Source organism: Callionymus lyra, chromosome 1 (genome assembly GCF_982586985.1).
Source record: "Callionymus lyra chromosome 1, fCalLyr1.hap1.1, whole genome shotgun sequence".
NCBI lineage: Eukaryota > Metazoa > Chordata > Actinopteri > Syngnathiformes > Callionymidae > Callionymus > Callionymus lyra.
Window position 1 is genome coordinate 52599661 of NC_141818.1, and position 18053 is coordinate 52617713.

General features: G+C 41.5%; 1 protein-coding gene across 2 annotated transcripts in view; it reads right to left on the bottom strand.

Annotated features, from left to right (window-relative positions):
• Window positions 1–18053, bottom strand: part of sema6a (sema domain, transmembrane domain (TM), and cytoplasmic domain, (semaphorin) 6A) — a 192981-nt gene that overhangs the window by 26488 nt on the left and 148440 nt on the right. For both annotated transcript variants that reach the window (XM_087812406.1, XM_087812398.1), the window contains exons 17-18: window positions 6114–6172; window positions 3366–3386 (exon numbers count right to left, since the gene is read on the bottom strand). In XM_087812406.1, coding sequence (XP_087668532.1) covers window positions 3366–3386; window positions 6114–6172 — 80 coding nt within the window. The remainder of the gene's footprint in view (window positions 1–3365; window positions 3387–6113; window positions 6173–18053) is intronic.

Below are 18053 nucleotides of genomic sequence, written 5' to 3' on the forward strand. Positions count from 1 at the left end.
TTGAAGTGACAGGTCTTGAGTGACAGGTGTCATGTTTTTGTCATGGACACAGTAGGTCTAGAGTTTAGCTCATTTCAGGGGTTACTTACGTCTTTTTAAAGAAAACCTAAATCAAACAAAGTCCATGAAGAAGTTATTATTATTATTTTTTTATTATTATTATTATTATTAATGGCTTATTATTTATTTATTTTAAATCTGAACGGATCCTGTTATGCTCTGCCGCCCAGCCGACCAATCACAGCCGTCGATCACAGTTGCCATAACGACATTGAATATAAATACAGTATCGTAGCGACCAAACGGGCATGGGAAGAAAGGCATCATGGGAGTTCACCGTTTTGTTGGCACCGTAAGTTAGGTGGGCGTGTGTTCTGTCACCTTTTTATGTTTTTTTAAATGAAAAATGAAAAGTTCCTGACATTATGTCAACATTTACGAGTTTAGAATTATATTATATAATATATTATATAAAATATAATATTATATTAAGTTATTTTTTAAGTTATTTTTTAGTAAATAATTAGATTAGATTAAAACATACAATTATATCTCAATTAATTGTGTTGCACTCAACTGAACTAATGCAGTTATTTGCAAACTCTTACCATAATAAATGAAATTAAACCTTTGTTTTACATTCAGCATCATTAATTAATCAATTATTCACATTTTTTTGAATTTTTAAATTTAGTAAAAACATATAATGTAATGAAGTTACTGTTAAATAATTTTATATTTTTGGACGACTTAGTCAAGTTGATTTTTCTCCTATATTTTTTTGTTTTTTTTGTTGAATCTGAAAAGAAACTAGTGCTGGTTTTAATTAGCACTTTAGTAAAGCGGTGTTTAAATAACTCTGCTTTAATGTGATTAACAAGCTAATGGAAGCACGTGTGACCGAACGTCTCGACTCTCGGTCGATCTGAACCCAATCAGGTGGAGAAACGAGTCTGTCGTCGTCGGATCCTCTTCCGACATCCTCGTCCTCCTCGTCCTCCGTAATCCCTGCGTTTAATCAAACCTCTTCCTTCCACGCGTGTGCAGACGCGCCTCCTTCAACACGTGTTTCGGCGCCACAACACCGGCTCTCCTCGCTCCCCCGCTACCGTGCGGCGCGGCAATCATTAAAATGATTTATTTAACTAGTGGCCCGAGGCTGAGAGATTAGTGTGACAGGCCTGTTTTATAATTCATCCCCCCGCCGCCAGGGGGGAGAGCGGCTCGGGCGGGTGACACACATACAAGCCGGGAGCCTCCCCTGGCGTGCTGGGACGGAGGGGGGGGTTCGAAACCACGACCGCCGATGGAGCCGGATCCTCCTGGAGGATTAAAAAAAAAAAAAAAGGGGGCGATAACGTCTCCTCTGGAGTGAACGAGAGGACGTTTATTTATCTTAAATCCATATCACACACTGGCAGTGAGATGGATGTGGTTCAATGTGTGTGTGTGTGTGTGTGTGTGACGGCGTGGAAGACGCACACCAACACAGATGCTTCCTCCGTGACCCTGGATCTCCTAAACCGTGGAGAGTCTCAGCAGGGGTTCGGCCTCGGAGGGATTGAGCTGGAGGAAGATCAGAATATCTATTCTTGTCATTCAGTATGGATCTGCCTGTTTTGATCTGGCAGCTGGAATATGTGTGTGTGTGTGTGTGTGTGTGTGTGTGTGTGTGTGTGTGTGTGTGTGTGTGTGTGTGTGGGAGACGCTGAAAAACAAGTGTGTTCTTCATCCCATCAGATAAAAAAAAGATGCAGGTGTTGATGTGAGAGCGACGTAGCTTCAGGCTAATCTCGTCTGTTTATCATCATTATCAGGGGAAAAATAAAGCGTCAATCAGGAAGCGCCGCAGTCTGATTGTGACACTGTTTGACGTGTGATCGGTATTAACGGGATTATTATGGGATGGAAAGCGTTTGATGAAAACGAGGCGAGAAAGTTTGAGATTTTTTTTAGAGAAAATCGAAGTGTTTCAGTGTCAAGAGAAGATTGATTGGTTTGAATTGAACTTTTCAAACTTGGTTTTCAATTGAAAAGTTGAATTTATTTTTATGTTGTATATTTTAATAAATAAAAAAATACACATAGAGTTTGATCATTCAAAAATCAAGTTTCTAACTCAAATAGAGTTACCAGACCAAACCAACAGAGCACCGAGCTACTGGATCGTGAGATTCTACGTCGTCTAGGAATGACAAAAATATTGAATATAGAACATTTATTTCTGAATTATTCTACGTGTAAAAACATTCAATTAATTTTTAATATATATATAAATATTTTAAACACAATTATTCAATAAAAAAGGAATTCAACCTTCCCATATACAAATAAATAAAATCCATTAATTTAAAAACATGTCAATGCATATCAACAAATACAGGGTTTGTTATTCTAATTCCAATAATTAAAAAAAAATCAAGTTTCTGAATCAAAGTCTTTTAAATTCAGTATAAAACTGTTGGTATAATAGTGACTCCAGACCAAACCAACAGATCACAAGCTACTGGGTCATGAGATTCTAAGTCGTCAAGAGATCATCTGTGCGTCCAATGATTGGCTTAAAAGTTGGATCCAGTATCTCGGTGCTCTGTTGGTTTAGTCTGGTTTCTCTATTATACCGACATTTATATATTGAATTTAAAAGACTACGAATTAAAAAATATTGAATATAGAACATTTATTTCTGAATTATTTGAATGACAATATCAAAATCTATGTGTAAAAACATTTAATTCATTTTTAAAATATATATTTTTTTAAACTCAGTTATTCAATAAAAAATAAATTCAACCTTTCCATTTACAAATAAATCAAATTGATTAATTTAAAAATGCTTAAATTGTTAAATCAAAAACAACATTTAAATAAAGTTTTGAAACGTTAAATTCAATCATTCAATATTCTGATGACACTGATATACTTCCATAAGAATAAAACATTCATAGTATAAAACATTTGACCATTTTTTTAGCCTTTTGTTTCAACCTAAAAAGTCCAGATTATGTGTATATTCTCTCCTGACTGTCACCCGGTGACACCGGCCTCACTCAGTTCATCATCTCCAGCCATGATTTCCATTCCTTCCTCGTGAACAGCACGGGACGCGATATTAACTGGAACAGATCGAGCATGAATCACTCGCGGCTGCGATAAAATGGACTGAACGTCCGTCGGAAAAAAAAGAAAGAAGCGCGGATTCAATTCACTGGAAGCCTCGGGTCGTTAATAACCGCCCGTTAAAGAAGTGGGCGGAGTTTTCATCTCCCGGAGAGGCCGTGATTGATGGCGGTAGACGAGGAGGCGTGGCCACAGTTAAAGAGATGCTGCTTTCATTTGACGGATGCTGACGGGAGGTTACTTACCGTTCAGAGCCACGAAGGAATCTGGAAGAAGAAGAAGAAGAGGAAGAAGAGACGTGTTAGCGTTAGCTTCAAGCTAATCACTCTGACTTTTACCGTAACAATAAATCGACTTTGCTAGAGTCCAGTGATGAAGTCAGACGATCCATCCATGACAGTATTGATGACGTAAGAACAACTTAATGACACCATGTTTTAAAGCAGGGACGTCGAAGTCAATCACGCAAGTGGACGAAATGTTTACACGACAAACTAAATATTGATTTAGCAAAGATTCCCTAACAGGAAGTAAAAGACTGATGATGTTTTTTAATGAATTCTTGTAGCCTAGAGTGTTCTAAAAGCTTCTTACGAAGCTTCTATGTCTCGATCTTGGGATTATCGTATTTCCCCGTCTGTCGGGAAAATAATAACTTAAGAAGTTCTGAAATGATGTCAAAGAATTTCGAACTTCGTACTACTGTTGCTTGGCCGCCCAGCTCCGTCACTCACCACCAGAAAAACGTAATGGTGGACTTTTGAAAAACAAAAAACATAAACAATCCTGATCCCTTAATAGGTTTTAGGTTTGCCAAAGTTTCTATTGTTTTGTCAGGTTTGTGAATTGAGTTTCTTGGCAGAGATATGTCATCGTTCAGTGTCGTTATCTTCAGAGGTCAGTAGGTGGCACCATCAGTTTAAAAATGATGTTTCATTAGAACAGTTGTTCAAAACTAAGGAAAATAGTGCAGAGACGCCATCTAGTGGACTCTGAAGATAATGATACTGTTTCATGAAGCTTCATCAACACATCACTACCATCTAGTGGACTCTGAAGATCATGACACTGTTTCATGAAGCTTCATCAACACATCACTACCATCTAGTGGACTCTGAAGATCATGACACTGTTTAGTGAAGCTTCATCAACACATCACTACCATCTAGTGGACTCTGAAGATCATGACACTGTTTCATGAAGCTTCATCAACACATCACTACCATCTAGTGGACTCTGAAGATAATGACACTGTTTCATGAAGCTTCATCAACACATCACTACCATCTAGTGGACTCTGAAGATCATGACACTGTTTCATGAAGCTTCATCAACACATCACTACCATCTAGTGGACTCTGAAGATAATGATACTGTTTCATGAAGCTTCATCAACACATCACTACCATCTAGTGGACTCTGAAGATCATGACACTGTTTCATGAAGCTTCATCAACACATCACTACCATCTAGTGGACTCTGAAGATAATGACACTGTTTCATCAAGCTTCATCAACACATCACTACCATCTAGTGGACTCTAAAGATAATGACACTGTTTCATGAAGCTTCATCAACACATCACTACCATCTAGTGGACTCTGAAGATAATGACACTGTTTCATGAGGCTTTATCAACACATCACTACCATCTAGTGGACTCTGAAGATAATAACACTGTTTCATGAAGCTTCATCAACACATCACTACCATCTAGTGGACTCAGAAGATAATGACACTGTTTAATGAAGCTTTATCAACACATCACTACCATCTAGTGGACTCTGAAGATAACGACTCTGTTTCATGAAGCTTCATCAACACATCACTACCATCTAGTGAACTCTAAAGATAATGAGACTGTTTCATGAAGCTTCATCAACACATCACTACCATCTAGTGGACTCTGAAGATAGTGACAATGTTTCATGAAGCTTCATCAACACATCACTACCATCTAGTGAACTCTGAAGATAATGACACTGTTTCATGAAGCTTCATCAACACATCACTACCATCTAGTGAACTCTGAAGATAATGACACTGTTTCATGAAGCTTCATCAACACATCACTACCATCTAGTGGACTCTGAAGATAATGACACTGTTTCATGAAGCTTCATCAACACATCACTACCATCTAGTGGACTCTGAAGATAGTGACACTGTTTCATGAAGCTTCATCAACACATCACTACCATCTAGTGAACTCTGAAGATAATGACACTGTTTCATGAAGCTTCATCAACACATCACTACCATCTAGTGGACTCTGAAGATAGTGACACTGTTTCATGAAGCTTCATCAACACATCACTACCATCTAGTGGACTCTGAAGATAATGACACTGTTTCATGAAGCTTCATCAACACATCACTACCCTCTAGTGGACTCTGAAGATAATGACATTGTTTCATGAAGCTTCATCAACACATCACTACCATCTAGTGGACTCTGAAGATAATGACACTGTTTCATGAAGCTTCATCAACACATCACTACCATCTAGTGGACTCTTAAGATAATGACACTGTTTCATGAAGCTTCATCAACACATCACTACCATCTAGTGGACTCTTAAGATAATGACACTGTTTCATGAAGCTTCATCAACACATCACTACTACTACTACTATACTAAGTTATTGAAAATACATGTATTTTTAAGAACAGACGTGGATTTAAGTCTGACTTCATCAAGTGGAATATTCCATGTTATGTTACAAGGGAAGCGACAGGAAAACGTCTCTATCCTGGCGGGTGAGTCGCGGGTGAGTCTCTGACGGACCGAGGGAGTCAGCGAGGGCAAAGAAGAGGGCGAGTGACGAAGAGCACAGATGGATGCGAACGGCTGAAAGAGGAGGATTGTGAGGGTGGAACAGATGGGGAAGAAAAAGGTGAGAAGGAGAGCGAAGAGGGAGCCGGAGAAGAGAGGAATAGTCGGGGGGTTGAGCAGCGAAGGAAGGATGGGATTGAAGAGCGCCTGCTTACTTTGGCAGTCGCCCAGGCCATCTGTGTTGCCGTGCTCCACGTCCTGCTCAAAGGCTGATCTGCGGGGGAACAGAGACATCATGGTCAGCGGCTGAAAACATTCCAGGCTCACCTCGCGAGGAGGAGAGAGAGTGGAAAAACATCCTCGCGAGCATCACATCCTGGCCGACGAAGGAATCTTACTCTGGATCAAAGACCTCCAGGATCTCAAAAACCATACTTTTTAGATAAGAGATAAGAGGTCGTCGATGACGTAAGACCGAACCCGGTGGCGGCGACGCCCGAGACGTCTCCACGCAACCTTGTTTTCGTCCTGAAAGACCAGCAGACGGTCTGTGAAACGAGCGCCTGTCGAGCAGCATCACAGTCACGCACAACAGCTTCTCACAGTCGCCGTGAAGCCTCGGCTCCCTCGGCTCGGAACATGTTCTACACGTTTGTTTTGACACGGTTCCACGAGACGATGACCGAGGGTTTGATTGAAGAACTGATCGCTGATCTGATCTGCTCACGGATCTAATGTCCAGCTGTCGATGTTTGAGTCGCTGCGACTGTACTTGGATCAGATATTGAAGCCCGAACACAGACTGACGATCTTGTTAATATTCAAATATTATCAAATATTAAAACGTTTACATGACCTTCAACTAACACGTTACATTCTTTTCAACAAAATACCAGTGATGTTGATGAAGTTTTGTCAATTAGTCTTGTGAATGGAGTTCCTTGGCAGAGGTATGTCATCGCTCAGTAGTTTAGTTTCTTTTGAATTATTACGTAAAATGTTAGATTAACCTCTCAGTGGTGAACAAATTAATTTCCCTAGAGGTCACATTTTATATTGTACCAGAATACCAGTGATGTGTTGATGAAGCTTCATGAAACAGTGTCGTTATCTTTAAAGTCCACTAGATGGTAGTGATGTGTTGATGAAGCTTCATGAAACAGTGTCATTATCTTCAGAGTCCACTAGATGGTAGTGATGTGTTGATGAAGCTTCATGAAACAGTGTCATTGTCTTCAGAGTCCACTAGATGGTAGTGATGTGTTGATGAAGCTTCATGAAACAGTGTCATTATCTTCAGAGTCCACTAGATGGTAGTGATGTGTTGATGAAGCTTCATGAAACAGTGTCGTTATCTTCAGAGTCCACTAGATGGTAGTGATGTGTTGATGAAGCTTCATGAAACAGTGTCATTATCTTCAGAGTCCACAAGATGGTAGTGATGTGTTGATGAAGCTTCATGAAACAGTGTCGTTATCTTCAGAGTCCACTAGATGGTTGTGATGTGTTGATGAAGCTTCATGAAACAGTGTCATTATCTTCAGAGTCCACTAGATGGTAGTGATGTGTTGATGAAGCTTCATGAAACAGTGTCGTTATCTTCAGAGTCCACTAGATGGTTGTGATGTGTTGATGAAGCTTCATGAAACAGTGTTGTTATCTTTAAAGTCCACTAGATGGTAGTGATGTGTTGATGAAGCTTCATGAAACAGTGTCATTATCTTCAGAGTCCACTAGATGGTAGTGATGTGTTGATGAAGCTTCATGAAACAGTGTAATTATCTTCAGAGTCCACTAGATGGTAGTGATGTGTTGATGAAGCTTCATGAAACAGTGTCATTATCTTCAGAGTCCACTAGATGGTAGTGATGTGTTGGTGAAGCTTCATAAAACAGTGTCGTTGTCTTCAGAGTCCACTAGATGGTAGTGATGTGTTGATGAAGCTTCATGAAACAGTGTCAATTCTTTTTTTTTAGATTTAATATATATATTTTTTTTATTCTATTTAGATTAATAATTATTATTACCTCGTTAGTTTTTCATTATTTTTTAATTATTGTTTTGTTATTTGTATTATGTGTACTGTACTATCACTTACTTGTATTGTGATCTGCTGACTAATAAGGCAGAATCAATCAATCAATAAATCAATCAATCAATCAATCAATCAATCAATCAATCAATCAATCAACTCCTTCCTCAAGCTGGAATCGCACCAACAACCTTCTTGCTAAGCAGCTCATACTCCAGGTTTTGACAGGAGCTTGAACGTTCTCGTGCTTCGAGTCGTACTTGTGATGTATATTTATGGAAAGAGTGACGAGGACGAATCCCTGAGGAACACCGTTCTGTCCATTTACGGAATTCTTCCATATTAGGAAGTCGATTTTCAAACTGCTTTAAACGAATAATCCACTGATGTATCCGAGCGAACTCCCCTGACCTCCCTGATCTCACCCTCGACCTCCGCGATCTCACCCTCGACCTCCGCGATCTCACCCTCGACCTCCGCGATCTCACCCTCGACCACCGCGATCTCACCCTCGACCTCACCCTCGACCTCCGCGATCTCACCCTCGACCTCCGCGATCTCACCCTCGACCTCCCTGATCGCACCCTCGACCTCCGCGATCTCACCCTCGACCCCCGCGATCTCACCCTCGACCTCACCCTCGACCTCTGTGATCTCACCCTCGACCTCTGTGATCTCACCCTCGACCTCCGCGATCTCACCCTCGACCTCCGCGATCTCACCCTCCACCTCCGCGATCTCACCCTCGACCTCACCCTCGACCTCTGCGATCTCACCCTCGACCTCCGCGACCTCACCCTCGACCTCCGCGATCTCACCCTCGACCTCCGCGATCTCACCCTCGACCTCCGCGACCTCACCCTCGACCCCCGCGATCTCACCCTCGACCTCCGCGATCTCACCCTCGACCTCCGCGATCTCACCCTCGACCTCCGCGATCTCACCCTCGACCTCCGCGATCTCACCCTCGACCTCCGCGATCTCACCCTCGACCTCCGCGACCTAACCCTCGACCCCCGCGATCTCACCCTCGACCTCCGCGATCTCACCCTCGACCTCCGCGATCTCACCCTCGACCTCCGCGATCTCACCCTCGACCTCCGCGATCTCACCCTCGACCTCCGCGACCTCACCCTCGACCCCCGCGATCTCACCCTCGACCTCCGCGATCTCACCCTCGACCTCCGCGACCTCACCCTCGACCCCCGCGATCTCACCCTCGACCTCCGCGATCTCACCCTCGACCTCCGCGATCTCACCCTCGACCTCCGCGATCTCACCCTCGACCTCCGCGATCTCACCCTCGACCTCCGCGATCTCACCCTCGACCTCCGCGACCTAACCCTCGACCCCCGCGATCTCACCCTCGACCTCCGCGATCTCACCCTCGACCTCCGCGATCTCACCCTCGACCTCCGCGATCTCACCCTCGACCTCCGCGATCTCACCCTCGACCTCCGCGATCTCACCCTCGACCTCCGCGACCTCATCCTCGACCTCCGCGATCTCACCCTTGACCTCCGCGATCTCACCCTCGACCTCCGCGATCTCACCCTCGACCTCCGCGATCTCACCCTCGACCTCCGCCATCTCACCCTCGACCTCCGCCATCTCACCCTCGACCTCCGCCATCTCACCCTCGACCTCCGCGATCTCACCCTCGACCTCCGCGATCTCACCCTCGACCTCCGCGATCTCACCCTCGACCTCCGCCATCTCACCCTCGACCTCCGCCATCTCACCCTCGACCTCCGCCATCTCACCCTCGACCTCCGCGATCTCACCCTCGACCTCCGCGATCTCACCCTCGACCTCCGCGATCTCACCCTCGACCTCCGCGATCTCACCCTCGACCTCCGCGATCTCACCCTCGACCTCCGCGATCTCACCCTCGACCTCCGCGATCTCACCCTCGACCTCCGCCATCTCACCCTCGACCTCCGCGATCTCACCCTCGACCTCCGCGATCTCACCCTCGACCTCCGCGATCTCACCCTCGACCTCCGCCATCTCACCCTCGACCTCCGCGATCTCACCCTCGACCTCCGCGATCTCACCCTCGACCTCCGCGACCTCACCCTCGACCTCCGCCATCTCACCCTCGACCTCCGCCATCTCACCCTCGACCTCCGCGATCTCACCCTCGACCTCCGCGATCTCACCCTCGACCTCCGCGATCTCACCCTCGACCTCCGCGATCTCACCCTCGACCTCCGCGATCTCACCCTCGACCTCCGCGATCTCACCCTCGACCTCCGCGATCTCACCCTCGACCTCCGCGATCTCACCCTCGACCTCCGCGATCTCACCCTCGACCTCCGCGATCTCACCCTCGACCTCCGCGATCTCACCCTCGACCTCCGCCATCTCACCCTCGACCTCCGCGATCTCACCCTCGACCTCTGCGATCTCACCCTCGACCTCCGCGACCTCACCCTCGACCTCCGCCATCTCACCCTCGACCTCCGCCATCTCACCCTCGACCTCCGCGATCTCACCCTCGACCTCCGCGATCTCACCCTCGACCTCCGCGATCTCACCCTCGACCTCCGCGACCTAACCCTCGACCCCCGCGATCTCACCCTCGACCTCCGCGATCTCACCCTCGACCTCCGCGATCTCACCCTCGACCTCCGCGATCTCACCCTCGACCTCCGCGATCTCACCCTCGACCTCCGCGATCTCACCCTCGACCTCCGCGATCTCACCCTTGACCTCCGCGATCTCACCCTCGACCTCCGCGATCTCACCCTCGACCTCCGCGATCTCACCCTCGACCTCCGCCATCTCACCCTCGACCTCCGCGATCTCACCCTCGACCTCTGCGATCTCACCCTCGACCTCCGCGACCTCACCCTCGACCTCCGCCATCTCACCCTCGACCTCCGCCATCTCACCCTCGACCTCCTCGATCTCACCCTCGACCTCCGCCATCCTAACCGTCGACCCCTGCGATCTCACCCTCGACCTCACCGATCTGACCCTCGACCCCCGCGATCTCACCCTCGACCTCCCCGTCCTGCACTGACTTCTGGACGCTCCAGTGGAAGGAAAGTGTTGTTTTTCTGCAGCGCGACGGGCGACACTCTGCGATCGCGGCTGTAATTTGTGGGCGAGGCCGCGTCGCCCTGAACGACCACGAGTCGTCGACAAACATATGGAGACGTGCAGTGGAAACACACTTTAAACAGATGAAGTCACAAGAAAAGTCTCCAGTGAACGTTGAACATTGACAGAATCTGATCCTGAAGCTGCACCACGACTGCTCTGGCCTCTATTAACACACACACACACACACACACACACACACACACACACACACACACACACACACACACACACACACACACACACACACACACACACACACACACACACACACACACACACACACGATCCTGTCATTATTTTTAAAAGCCGACGCTTCTGATTCAGTTTCCACGACTCGTCCACTGACCGGCGCAGGAAAGAGTGAAGGTCGTTCACTCAAATCTGTGGCTTCGACGTGAAAACATTTGCAGAAGTTTTTCCTGAAGAATTTTCTTTAACATTTTTATTATTCGTCCACGACTGTTATTGTTAACCTGGTCCAGTCGTGCAACTATTTCTATCTCTTTTCCATCTTCCCTTCTTTTCTTACGTCTTATTACATTTCTATGTATTATGTTTTTTTAAGAGATTAAAGTCTAATATATTTTTTATTAATAACAGGATTTAATCTATATATTTAATCTTTATTATAAGATTAAACTGGTATTTATGATGTTTTTTACAAGAAATAAGTTGATTAAGTTAGAAATATTACATTTTTCAAAGTCATATATATGACGTTTATTACAACATCAAAGTCAGAAATATTGTTTAAACTTGTATATATTATGTTCATTACGAGATTTAATTTGTATATATTATTTTATGAGATTAAATGTGTATATATGATGTTTATTATGAGATTACATTTGTATATATGATGTTTATTATGAGATTACATTTGTATATATGATGTTATGAGATTAAACTTGTATATATGATGTTTATTATGAGATTACATTTGTATATATGATGTTTATTATGAGATTACATTTGTATATATGATGTTATGAGATTAAACTTGTATATATGATGTTTATTATGAGATTAAATTTGTATATATGATGTTTATTATGAGATTACATTTGTATATATGATGTTTATTATGAGATTAAATTTGTATATATGATGTTTATTATGAGATTACATTTGTATATATGATGTTTATTACAAGATTAAACTAGTATATATGATGTTTATCACAAGATTAAACTTGTATATATGATGTTTTTTTACAAGATTAAACTTGTATATATGATGTTTTTTACGAGATTAAAGTCATATGTATATATGATGTTTATCACAAGATTAAACTTGTATACATGATGTTTTTTTACAAGATTAAACTTGTATATATGATGTTTATCACAAGATTAAACTTGTATATATGATGTTTTTTTACAAGATTAAACTTGTATATATGATGTTTATTATGAGATTAAACTTGTATATATGATGTTTATTATGAGATTATATTTGTATATATGATGTTTATTATGAGATTAAATTTGTATATATGATGTTTACTAGAAGATTAAACTTGTATATATGATGTTTATTATGAGATTAAATGTGTATATATGATGTTTTTTACGAGATTAAAGTCATATGTATATATGATGTTTATCACAAGATTAAACTTGTATATATGATGTTTATTATGAGATTAAACTTGTATATATGATGTTTATTATGAGATTAAATTTGTATATATGATGTTTATTATGAGATTAAATTTGTATATATGATGTTTATTACAAGATTAAACTTGTATATATGATGTTTTTTACGAGATTAAAGTCATATGTATATATGATGTTTATCACAAGATTAAACTTGTATATATGATGTTTATCACAAGATTAAACTTGTATATATGATGTTTTTTTACAAGATTAAACTTGTATATATGATGTTTATCAAAAGATTAAACTTGTATATATGATGTTTATCAAAAGACTAAACTTGTATATATGATGTTTATCACCAGATTAGAGTCGTATATAATATTATTATTTGATAGAATCTCATAATTTAAAAAGCATGGTTCGTAGAGGCTCTAATATACGTTGAAAATGATAAATAAATACTCGATCAAACACATTAGAGTCACGTGATCATTTCACGATCATCTAAAAACTCGTATCAATAACTTGATTCAAGTGAAGGAATAAAGAGTGAAGGTTGTTGTTTTTTTTCAGTCAAATCTTATTTTGATATAATTATTACCACAGTTCTCTTGAACTGGGTTCTGGTCCAGGACCATGTTTCTATTTTTATCTCCTCCATCTTCTTTTCTTCTTCTTCCATCTGGTGCTGGCGCTCGTGTGCCAGCGTTCCTGTGCTCGGTTGTGTCCTCCTCGCGGTTCTGTCCTCCACGCGGTTCTGTCCTCCACGCGGTTCTGTCCTCCTCGCGGTTCTGTCCTCCACGCGGTTCTGTCCTCCACGCGGTTCTGTCCTCCACGCGGTTCTGTCCTCCACGCGGTTCTGTCCTCCTCGCGGTTCTGTCCTCCACGCGGTTCTGTCCTCCACGCGGTTCTGTCCTCCACGCGGTTCTGTCCTCCACGCGGTTCTGTCCTCCACGCGGTTCTGTCCTCCACGCGGTTCTGTCCTCCTCGCGGTTCTGTCCTCCACGCGGTTCTGTCCTCCACGCGGTTCTGTCCTCCACGCGGTTCTGTCCTCAACGCGGTTCTGTCCTCCACGCGGTTTTGTCCTCCACGTGGTTCTGTCCTCCACGCGGTTCTGTCCTCCACGCGGTTCTGTCCTCCACGCGGTTCTGTCCTCCTCGCGGTTCTGTCCTCCACGCGGTTCTGTCCTCCTCGCGGTTCTGTCCTCCTCGCGGTTCTGTCCTCCTCGCGGTTCTGTCCTCCTCGCGGTTCTGTCCTCCTCGCGGTTCTGTCCTCCACGCGGTTCTGTCCTCCTCGCGGTTCTGTCCTCCTCGCGGTTCTGTCCTCCACGCGGTTCTGTCCTCCTCGCGGTTCTGTCCTCCTCGCGGTTCTGTCCTCCTCGCGGTTCTGTCCTCCTCGCGGTTCTGTCCTCCTCGCGGTTCTGTCCTCCTCGCGGTTCTGTCCTCCTCGCGGTTCTGTCCTCCACGCGGTTCTGTCCTCCTCGCGGTTCTGTCCTCCTCGCGGTTCTGTCCTCCACGCGGTTCTGTCCTCCTCGCGGTTCTGTCCTCCTCGCGGTTCTGTCCTCCTCGCGGTTCTGTCCTCCTCGCGGTTCTGTCCTCCTCGCGGTTCTGTCCTCCTCGCGGTTCTGTCCTCCACGCGGTTCTGTCCTCCTCGCGGTTCTGTCCTCCTCGCGGTTCTGTCCTCCACGCGGTTCTGTCCTCCTCGCGGTTCTGTCCTCCTCGCGGTTCTGTCCTCCTCGCGGTTCTGTCCTCCTCGCGGTTCTGTCCTCCTCGCGGTTCTGTCCTCCTCGCGGTTCTGTCCTCCTCGCGGTTCTGTCCTCCTCGCGGTTCTGTCCTCCTCGCGGTTCTGTCCTCCTCGCGGTTCTGTCCTCCTCGCGGTTCTGTCCTCCTCGCGGTTCTGTCCTCCTCGCGGTTCTGTCCTCCTCGCGGTTCTGTCCTCCTCGCGGTTCTGTCCTCCTCGCGGTTCTGTCCTCCTCGCGGTTCTGTCCTCCTCGCGGTTCTGTCCTCCACGCGGTTCTGTCCTCCACGCCAGATCGGACCATCGTCAATATGTTCGTCCTGCGAGTCCGATGAGGACGAGTTCGTCTTCAAAGACACATCCACTGTGTCGTCGTCTCCTCCACCAGGATCCACGACGAGGTCCTCATAGGTTCTCACGGTTCATCACCTGCACCTCAGTGCCGCTGAGCAAACGCACAACGATGTCTGACGCCAGAAAACACAAGAAGTGTTTTGTCGCGGACGGAAGTTTGATGTTTGAATGTGTTGAACCCGCCGTGAACCGAACCAGGAGACAAAACACTGAAGCATTGTTGGGGTTCGAACCCATCGAGCAGCTCGTCCACATGTGTGCGACACATGAAGAGATTCAGTTGTTGTGGATTAAATAGATAAATGAAAATATAAACATGAGATTGAATAGATAGATAGTATATAGATAGTTGAAAATTGTTTGATTTTGGATGAAAATTGTTTGATTATAGTTGAAAATTGTTTGATTTTGGATGAAAATTGTTTGATTATAGTTGAAAATTGTTTGATTTTGGATGAAAATTGTTGGATTATAGTTGAAAATTGTTTGATTTTGGATGAAAATTGTTTGATTATAGTTGAAAATTGTTTGATTTTGGATGAAAATTGTTGGATTATAGTTGAAAATTGTTTGATTTTGGATGAAAATTGTTTGATTATAGTTGAAAATTGTTTGATTATAGTTGAAAATTGTTTGATTCTAGTTGAAAATTGTTGATTATAGTTGAAAATTGTTTGATTCTAGTTGAAAATTGTTGATTATAGTTGAAATTGTTTGATTATAGTTGAAAATTGTTTGATTATAGTTGAAAATTGTTTGATTTTGGATGAAAATTGTTGGATTATAGTTGAAAATTGTTTGATTCTAGTTGAAAATTGTTTGATTCTAGTTGAAAATTGTTTGATTATAGTTGAAAATTGTTTGATTACAGTTGAAAATTGTTTGATTACAGTTGAAAATTGTTTGATTATAGTTGAAAATTGTTTGATTTTGGATGAAAATTGTTGGATTATAGTTGAAAATTGTTTGATTCTAGTTGAAAATTGTTTGATTCTAGTTGAAAATTGTTGGATTATAGTTGAAAATTGTTTGATTACAGTTGAAAATTGTTTGATTATAGTTGAAAATTGTTTGATTTTGGATGAAAATTGTTTGATTCTAGTTGAAAATTGTTTGATTCTAGTTGAAAATTGTTTGATTCTAGTTGAAAATTGTTGGATTATAGTTGAAAATTGTTTGATTACAGTTGAAAATTGTTGGATTATAGTTGAAAATTGTTTGATTCTAGTTGAAAATTGTTGGATTATAGTTGAAAATTGTTGGATTATAGTTGAAAATTGTTTGATTATAGTTGAAAATTGTTTGATTATAGTTGAAAATTGTTTGATTACAGTTGAAAATTGTTGCTGTTATGCTGTATTCACGACAAATATTGTGTATATTTGAAATAAATTGAAACTTTCTTCAAATAGGAAACAGTCTTTGATTTCATTGTGTTGTTGTGAGTGATGGTTAGTTGTCGTCCATGTTGAAGTGATTTCTTCGTCTCCTCAGATCAACACTGAAGGTTCACAATTGAAACAAGCTTCACAGTTTCTATTATTCAAATCTACAACACGTCTGTTGCAGCTTCGTGTCAGAAGTAGAATTAAAAAATAAAGGGGTCGTCGTGCAGCCGTGATACACTTTTAACAACACAAATGCCAGAGTTGAGCTGGAGTTCACGCCGGAGATCGTAGACAGTCGGAAGCCGAAGCTAATCTGACGCGAAGGTTGAGAGCAGAGTTTCAAAGGTAAACTGACTTCACAGGGAAAGTCATTAACCTCCGATTCAGAGGAGAATTGAAGAGAAGTTTTGTGCAGAAGAGTTTGGTTTGAATATCAGTTCATGCAAATCCTTTAGTAGAGATTATTTACAGAGACCAGTATTATTTATAGTTGAAAATTGTGTGATTATAGTTGAAAATTGTTTGATTATAGTTGAAAATTGATTGATTATAGTTGAAAATTGTTTGTTTATAGTTGAAAATTGTTTGATTATAGTTGAAAATTGATTGATTATAGTTGAAAATTGTTTGATTATAGTTGAAAATTGTTTGATTATAGTTGAAAATTGTTTGATTATAGTTGATAATTGTTTGATTATAGTTGAAAATTGTGTGATTATAGTTGAAAATTGTGTGATTATAGTTGAAAATTGTTTGATTATAGTTGAAAATTGTTTGATTATAGTTGAAAATTGTTTGATTATAATTGAAAATTGTTGGATTATAGTTGAAAATTGTTTGATTATAGTTGAAAATTGTTTGATTATAGTTGAAAATTGTGTGATTATAGTTGAAAATTGTTGGATTACAGTTGAAAATTGTTTGATTATAGTTAACAATTGTTTGATTATAGTTGATAATTGTTTGATTATAGTTAAAAAATGTTTGATTATAGTTGAAAATTGTTTGATTATATTTGAAAATTGTTTGATTATAGTTAAAAATTGTTTGATTATAGTCGAAAACTGTTGGATTACAGTTGAAATTGTTTGATTATAGTTGATAATTGTTTGATTATAGTTGAAAATTGTTTGATTATAGTTAAAAATTGTTTGATTATAGTCGAAAACTGTTGGATTACAGTTGGAAATTGTTTGATTATAGTTGATAATTGTTTGATTATAGTTGAAAATTGTTTTATTATAGTTGAAAATTGTTTGATTATAGTCGAAAATTGTTGGATTACAGTTGAAAATGGTTTGATTATAGTTGAAAATTGTTGGATTATAGTTGAAAATTGTTTGATTATAGTCGAAAACTGTTGGATTACAGTTGAAAATGGTTTGATTATAGTTGATAATTGTTTGATTATAGTTAAAAATTGTTTGATTATAGTTGAAAATTGTTTGATTATAGTCGAAAATTGTTGGATTACAGTTGACAATGGTTTGATTATAGTTGAAAATTGTTGGATTATAGTTGAAAGTTGTTTGATTATAGTTGAAAATTGTTTGATTATAGTTGAAAATTGTTTGATTATAGTTGAAAATTGTTTGATTATACTTGAAAATTGTTTGATTATAGTTAAAAATTGTTTGATTATAGTCGAAAACTGTTGGATTACAGTTGAAAATTGTTTGATTATAGTTGATAATTGTTTTATTATAGTTGAAAATTGTTTGATTATAGTTGAAAATTGTTTGATTATAGTCGAAAATTGTTGGATTACAGTTGAAAATGGTTTGATTATAGTTGAAAATTGTTGGATTATAGTTGAAAATTGTTTGATTATAGTCGAAAACTGTTGGATTACAGTTGAAAATGGTTTGATTATAGTTGATAATTGTTTGATTATAGTTGAAAATTGTTTGATTATAGTTGAAAATT